This window comes from Mixophyes fleayi, chromosome 4 (assembly GCF_038048845.1).
Source record: "Mixophyes fleayi isolate aMixFle1 chromosome 4, aMixFle1.hap1, whole genome shotgun sequence".
NCBI classification, from domain to species: Eukaryota; Metazoa; Chordata; class Amphibia; order Anura; family Limnodynastidae; genus Mixophyes; species Mixophyes fleayi.
The window spans coordinates 265,281,299-265,289,617 of record NC_134405.1 but is presented as its reverse complement, the minus strand read 5'-3'; the positions used below and the strand labels follow the sequence as shown (position 1 = coordinate 265,289,617).

At 42.0% G+C, this 8,319-nt stretch overlaps 1 protein-coding gene across 1 annotated transcript; it reads right to left on the bottom strand.

Moving 5' to 3' along the window:
* Positions 1–6,837: 6,837 nt before the first annotated feature.
* On the bottom strand, positions 6,838–7,431 carry LOC142150820 (uncharacterized). Its single transcript, XM_075206005.1, has one exon. It carries the CDS (start codon positions 7,429–7,431, stop codon positions 6,838–6,840), a length of 594 nt encoding a protein of 197 aa, XP_075062106.1.
* Between the last annotated feature and the right edge of the window lie 888 nt (positions 7,432–8,319).

Sequence of the window (8,319 nt, the reverse complement as noted above, 5' to 3'; positions counted from 1 at the left end):
ATGATGACACTTTCAGGTATACTGGAAGGGAGCTACAAGCGTACAAGAAGGAGTTAGTGCAACATAGACTGGTACTAAATTATCTCACCTCTATTACTGGCGGATACTGTGTGACACTGGCCACCCAGTTCGGTGTCAAATGTTGCACGTACATCACCAATAATACGGATGTCCCTAAGGAGGTTATAGACCAGAAGATGGATGAAATTCTGCAACTGAAATGGGAATTTCGAAGGAACCATAATTCTTCGTTATATGAGGTCGGGGAAAAGGTGGCAGGTTGGTTCTCGTGGTTGAACCCTGTGAAATGGTTTTCTGGTCTGGGGGAGTGGGTACAGGAAATGGTTGCTAGTGTAGGTAAGCTCCTTCTCCTTATACTAGGTGTCATCTTAGCAATTGGTTTATGTGTCAAATGTGTTCCTACTGTGTTGAAGTGTGGAAAGAGTCTTCTGGGAGTAACACTGAGAAAGAGACTGAAAGGGTGGTGAGAGATACCGAGATCATGGTCTGTGAAGAAGTATTGTATAATCCTGAACTTGAAACGATGATTAGGTGATAGTTTATTACACTATCAAAGGGTGGAGCTGTCGAAGTCAGCAAATTGGATAAAGTCATTTCAATTAAAATCGAGCAACTTGGTTGTCTTTGTCTGAAAAGATGCGTAGAGCACGCTACGGCGTGGAAGGGCGTACCCAGCCGCAACACGTGGCAACAACAGCATTTATGCTTTTACGTACATTTGCACAAACACGCACATTTGTAAAATAGTACACAATAATCGTAGTTGCAACACATAGTTATTTATTTCAAAATATAGTAGTGTTTATGTGTAATATTATAAGTTATATGCATATTAGTGATACATATGGTTCAGGTTAAAAGAAATGTGTCATGTCTAATATCATATTAATCCCCTTTACATCAGCAGCTGTTCGGTGCATTCGGCGAAGAGATCGCACATTGCATACTCTAGTTATTGATGTTAGGGAATAAACCTTTAATATGATATTAACTGTTAAATGCTAATGGACTGATTGTAATTGGAGTTTGGCGGGAAGAACAGAGCAGTTTGGCGGGAAGAACAGAGCTCATCCCTTGGAGAGACCCCCACCTTTGGATTCTTTAGATTGAATCAGCCTATGATGTGTAACCCCCTGGACCCTCCTGATGCCTGGACCAATAGAAGCAAGCTATACCATCTGCATTGTTTTACTGTATCTCTGTTTGCATATAAGCAGTAGCTCTCATGTAGTGTTCAGTCACCTTGACCACAGACTTCAGGACTGAATGATTGTTCACTGGATCCAGAGCGCCTGCAATAAGTAACGGCTGTATTTACTATTATTTCTCTTGAATTATTCTGCTACTTTTTGAGAATAAATAATTGTCCGTTGGAAACACAAATTGAGATTCGACAATCGTTATTGGATAGCGACAAAACGCTCATAACACATCCTTCCTCTCTGCCCAGCACCTTTAATCACACATGCTTCCTCTATGCCCAGCACTTTTAGCCAATCAAACTGCTCTGCCCAGCACCTTCACACATGTCCCCTCTCTGCCCAGCACCTTCACACATGCCCCTTCTCTGCCCAGTACCTTCTAATGGTCCTAATCCAAACTGCGGTTTTAAAGCGGCAATGGCTGGACCCACAGGCTGGATAGTGGCAGATAGGATGTTTCACTGGGGCGGTACACCTGTCAAACCTTAACGCAGGTGTCCTAGGCAAGCTCAAGGAGGACAGAAACCTCCCGTGGAGCAGAAGGACAAAATAATACTGGTGCCAGATAATTGGGTTCCCCAGTTCAGGCATTATTTCCTATTGCCTCTGTATTGATCTCCATTGTATGATTTTGGCATGTTCCTGTTCTGCTTCTGATTATCCCTGGTTTTAATTGCATTCCTGTGTTTGCCCCTGCTGTTTGTGAATACTCTCTTGGATCTCGCTGTTTACCGTGCAGACCAAGCCATATTGTCCCGGCTTGTCTCTGACCATTCTACTGGATCTCCCTGGTGCATCTCCGCTGTCTGAATGTTAATGTTATGCCCTTATTGCGTCTCCCCCAAGAATGAATGCAATGATATAGTGAGGCTGATTTCAATTTAAGTTACAACTGTGCTAATGGGACAGCTGATCAGAGAAGGGAGGTTGGGACTATGGAGCTTACTCAGGCTACATGAGACCCAGGCCACAGTCATAAAAATGGTTGAATGAGCAGCAACTAAACACAGGTTACAGCAAAAAAGTCCTATTACATACTTCTTTCTTTTTTAAAAAAATACAGGCACAGTTGCACATATGAGAATAGAAGAGGATGAGAAGATGAGATTTTCAGTTTATATATATACTGGGAATAGGAAGTAGTTAGTTCAGTAAAGGTGAGGGATGGGAGAGTAAAAAACGTTTTATTAGACAGTCACATTAGGCAGGAGTGGAGAGGGATTATATAACAAAGTGGAAGGTGTACTGAGGTGGCTGTGTATGATAACAGTGGGTACCTGCTCACCGCACATACGAATCGACCTTAGTACACTATCTACCACCATCTAGAAATTGTTGAAAGATTCTATTCCAAGGTTTGACATTCCACTCACTATCAATTAAGACAGGTGCTCACACTTTACTGGCCAAGTTGCAAAATACAATTCTGAACACTGCTAAACAAACATACTTTCAATCTCTCATTTATCCTCAGACTTCTAACACCAAACGCCTTATTAAGACATTTAAATCTCTTCTAATCCATCCCACCCCATACCCTACGATTACCATCGCTAGGATCTTGCTTCATTTTTTAAGGAGTAGATTGATAAGATCCAAATTAAAATAGTATCAATTCCCTCAACTAGGAATCAGCTCAATTACTTCCTAGCACATTCTGACACCCTCTCTTCCCTTCATTTGATCCCACAAATAAAGAGGATTTTTTTACTCTCTTATCTTCCTACTCTACCTCCTGTCCTCATTCCACCTCTAGCTAAAATCTGTAATTTATCTCTCTCTACTGGTATCTTTCCATCACTATTCAAGCACTCAGTGATTACTCCTATTCTGAAAAAACTAAATTCTGACCCAAATTCTCTCTCAAATTAACGCCCCATCTCTCAGCTACCATGTCCCTCCAACCTTCTCGAAAGAATTGTCTACACTTGCCTCACACACTTCCTTTCTGCAAGCAACCTACTGGATTCGCTTCAGTCCAGCTTTCACTCTCAACACCACACAGAGACTGCGCTAACCAAGGTTGTCAATGATTTGATCACAGCTAAAACTTAAGGCCATTGCTCTCTTCTAATTCTCTAGAATCTCTCTACTGCATTTGACACTGTTGACCACTCTCCTCATTAAAACGTTACAATCCTAGGTCTTCAAGACACTGTCCTATCCTGGTTCTCATCCTATCTATCTAATCTACTCTTTCAGTGTTAGTTTCTCTGGAACAACCTCCATTCCATTTCCTTTATCAGTTGGAGTACCACAAGGCTCAGTCCTAGGTCCTCTGCTTTTCTCTATCTACACCACTTGTCTTGGAAAACTAATAAGCTCCTTCGGATGAATCATTTACATAATTCTTGTCCAGGATAACATTTCCAACATCGTCCACATTTTTCAGCTTCCTACAGGTCCACTTACATTTCCTATTGAAATCATTGCATTTTTACACTCCTAAAACTAAACTTCTTACTTTGTTTTGGAAGCAGTGACTTACATGAATCATTTTACATACTTCTTGTCTATAATGACATTACCAACATTGCCTACAATTTTTTCTGCTTCCTATCTCTTTCTCTACAGGAGAAAACTAGCAAAACAGGTCATTTTTCATTTCCCATTGAAATCAATGCATTATTACACTCCTACACCTTAGCTTCTTACTTTCTCTTGGAAGCAATGACGTACATGAAGCATTTTACATAATTCTTGTCTACGATGACCTTTCCAACATTGTCCACAATTTTCAGCTTTCTACAGGTCCATTCACATTTCCTATTGAAATAGATGCATTTTTCCACTCCTGCACCTAAACTTCTTACTGTCTCTTGGAAGCCATGGCTTACATAAATCATTTTACATAATTATTTTCTAGGATGACATTACCAACATTGTCCACAATTTTCAGCTTCCTACTTCTTTCTCAACAGGAGAAAACTTGCAAAACAGGTCAATTTTTATTTCTTAAGGAAATCAATTCATTTTTCCACTCCTGCACCTAAACTTCTTACTCTCTCTTGGAAGCAGTGACTTACATGTATCATTTTATATAATTCTTGTCTAGGGTAAATTTACAAATTTGTCCACAATTTTCAGCTTTCTACAGGTCCATTCACATTTCCTATTGAAATAAATGCATTTTTACACTCCTGCACCTAAACTTCTTACTCTCTCTTGGAAGCAGTGACTTACATGTATCATTTTACATAATTCTTGTCTAGGGTACATTTACAAATTTGTCCACAATTTTCAGCTTTCTACAGGTCCATTCACATTTCCTATTGAAATAAATGCATTTTTTCCACTCCTGCACCTAAACTTCTTAATCTCTCTTGGAAGCCATGACTTACATGAATCAAATTGCATAATTCTTAACTGGGATGACATTACCAACATTGTCCACAATTTTCAGCTTCCTACCTCTTTCTCAACAAGAGAAAACTTGCAAAATAGGTCACTTTTCATTTTCCTGTGAAATCAATACATTATTACACTTCTGCACCTTAACTTCTTACTCTCTCTTGGAAGCAATGACTTACATGAATCGTTTTACATAATTATTGTCTAGGATGACATTACCAACATTGTCCACAATTTTCAGCTTTCTACCTCTTTCTCAGCAGGAGAAATTGCGAAAAACAGTCACTTTTCAATTCCAAGAGAAAACAATGCATTTCTCCACTCCTGAACTTAAACTTTTTACTCTCTCTTGGAAGCAATGACTTACATGAAGCATTTTACATAATTCTTGTCTAGGATGACATTTCCAACATTCTCCACAAATTTCAGCTTTTTACAGGTTCATTCACAGATCTGAATATAGCTGAATGAATGAACTGGAGAATGTCTGATGCTGGGAAATGGCAGTTTCCAGATGAATTGACTGCAGGTAACGAAACAGGTACTATCTGTTGGGACTGGAGTGTTACAATACTTCCCCCTTTAAAAGTGGCCACTGGACGCTAAGACGAAGTCTTCAGTGGAAACTGAGCATGGAATCTTCAGAGCAAAGCTGGAGCATGGGTGTCAGAAGCGTTGACCCAAGAGCGTTCTTCTGAACCAACGCCCTTCCAATCTACCAGATACTTGGTGGTTCCTCTAGAGATCTTGGAATCCAGGATCTGTGTGATCTCAAGGTCTGCTGAGAAAATTTGGGTACTGTGGAGGTGGATACTGGAACGGAGAACCTATTGATAATGAGGGGTTTGAGAAGAGAAATATGGAAGGAGTTGGAAATATGAAGGGAAGCAGGCAGCTGAAGCTTGTAGGACACTGGGTTGATTACCCAAAGTATTTTATAGGGTCCAATGAAGCGAGGAGCAAACTTCATGGAGGGAACCTTGAGGCGCATATTCCGAGTTGATAGCCAGACCTTGTCTCCCACCTTGAGTGCTGGAGCAGCTCGGCGCCTCTTGTCTTCCGTGAGGAAGACTTTTTAAGATTTGCAACCACTTTAGTCCATATGGTGGAAAAGTCACAAATAGTATCCTCAACAGCCGGAACATGGGTGGGTGGGAGAGGAGACCATTTTGGAAACAGAGGATGAAGCCCAGTAACCGTAAAGAATGGCGAAGAAGCAGAAGACTCATGGAAGAGATTGTTATGCGCAAACTCGGCCCATGGGAGGAGGTCAACCCAATTGTCCTGGAAGGCAGAAGAGAATAACCTGATGAATGTCTCCAGATCCTGATTCACCCTTTCAGTTTGGCCGTTTGATTGTGGGTGATAGGCCGAGGAAAAGTTGAGTTGTATACCGAGGAATTTACAGAGGGCACGCCAGAACTTAGAAGTGAATTTAACCCCTCTGTCAGATACAATTTCCATGGGACAACCGTGCAGACAAAAGATTTCTTTTAGGAAGTTTTGAGCGAGGACTGATGAGGATGGCAGACCTGTCAAAGGAACAAAGTGGGCCGTCTTAGACCCAAATGGTATTGCATCCTTTACTGTGTGGAAGGTCAGTAACAAAGTCCATACTGATATGAGTCCAGGGCCTGGTGGGTATGGACAAGGGTTGTAATGGACCCATAGGACTCACACAAGGACTTCTGTGTTGAGGACATACGTTACAAGCAGCTACAAAATCTTTGAGGTCTGATCGAATATTTGGCCAGCAATAGGAGCGGGATATCAAGTCTTGAGAAACCCCGCGTGTCTGGAGAATTTGGAGGCATGACACCAGCGGAGTAATTTTTTCAGAAGAGAAGCAGGGACAAATGTTTTCCCAGGAGGAGGAGAATTGGTCGTAGTGAGTCCTAGCAAACATTTAGGATCCAAGATGGGACGACTGAGAGGTAGATCAGAGTTCAGGTCAGAGTTGAAGGCACTGGAAAGTGCATCTGCTCTCTTGTTGAGATGACCTGGCTTGAAGGTCATACGGAGGTTAAAACGAGAGAAAAACAGTGACCAACGGGCCTGGCGAGGGTTGAGGCACTGAGCAGACTGTAGGTATAACAAATTTTAATGGTCAGTAAATATGGTAACCGCATGCTGAGCCCTCTCCAAAAGATAATGCCACTCTGACAGTGCCTACTTCATGGCCAACAGCTCCCTGTCTCCAATCGTGTAATTCTGTTCTGTGGGTAGAAACTTGCGGGAGAAAAAGGCACAAGGAAGAAGTTTGTTAGGAGGATACTTCTGGGCGAGTACTGCTCCTACTCCAATAGCAGAGGCGTCCACTTCTAAAAAAAAATGGTTGCGAGATATTGGGTTGTCTGAGGATGTGTGCAAAAGAGAAGGCCCGTTTCAGAAATGTGAATGCCTCTAAGGCTTCCTCCGTCCAATCCTTGGTATTAGCCCCTTTTTTCGTGAAGGCTGTGATGGGTGCAACAATGGTGGAATACCCCTGGATAAATTGTCTGTAGTAGTTTGAGAACCCTAAGAAGCGTTGCACCGCTTTGAGGGTGGCGGGACGTGGCCAATCCAAGATTGCTCGAACTTTCTCAGGGTCCATCTGTAACCCAGAACCGGAGATGATATACCCTAGAAATGGCATGGAGGAAGCTTCAAAGGAGCACTTCTCTAACTTACAATACAGTTGGTTCTTCTTCAGCCTAGACAGAACCTCAATGACATGTAGGTGATGTGAATGAGCATCCTGGGAGAAGATGAGGATGTATTCCAGGTAGATGACCACAGATGAATAGAGCAGGTCTCTTAAGATCTCGTTAATGAAACTTTGGAAGACAGCTGGAGCATCACAAAGTCCGAAGGGCATAACTAAGTACTCGTAATGACCGTCACGGGTATTAAATGCTGTGTTCCATTCGTCTCTGGAGTGTATGCGGATCAGGTTGTAGGCCCCTCATAGGACTAGTTTCGAGAAGTCTTTGGCCCCCTTGATGCGGTAAAACAACTCGATGATGAGAGGTATAGGATACCGGATTTTTTTACCGTGACTGCATTGAGACCTCAGTAATCAATACAGGGGCGGAGAGACCCGTCCTTTTTTTTGACAAAAAAGAAGCCCGCTCCGGCTCGAGAGACTGGCGGCCTGATGAAGCCCCGCTGTAGATTTTCTTTCACATATACTGTCATGACCGAGGTTTCAGGCTGAGAAAGTGGAAAGACTCTTTCTATATGTAACCAGTATGCACAGTACCATACAAATAATATACTTCAGCTTTTATCATTGCATGATAAAAGTAGATCACCACATTGGACAGTGCTGAGAACAATCAGAACTGTTCCAAAAAAAAACCTAAAAAATCTTGCAACTTATTCAGGCTTTACTAAACCTGTAGCCCTGTAGTCCAGGTTGGTATGATGGCACTTGCAGTTCCACAACGACTGGATATCCATAGGTTGCATACCTCTGTACTAAAATGGCATGTGTGCAGCTGGAGCAGGGCAATTGTGACGCAAGTAATGTGTCAACAATAAACATCTGTCTCAAAGGAACAAAAAAAGCATTTACACCACACTGAATAGTGAAATATGATTAAGGAGCATCGGTTATTTCGTCCAAGGCCAAATCTGTACCATTCTCTGGGAAGTCATTGGTGAAATCCCCTGCCTTACATTGTCTATAGAAGCACTAAGCAATTCTCCACAGTGGCCACCGGAGGGCGATAAAGATAGTTTATGTACAGACCCATGGGTACTT

Coding starts and splice junctions, on each gene's coding strand:
- LOC142150820 (XM_075206005.1), bottom strand. CDS start 7,431: ATGCCCTTCGGACTTTGTGATGCTCCAGCTGTCTTCCAAAGTTTCATT.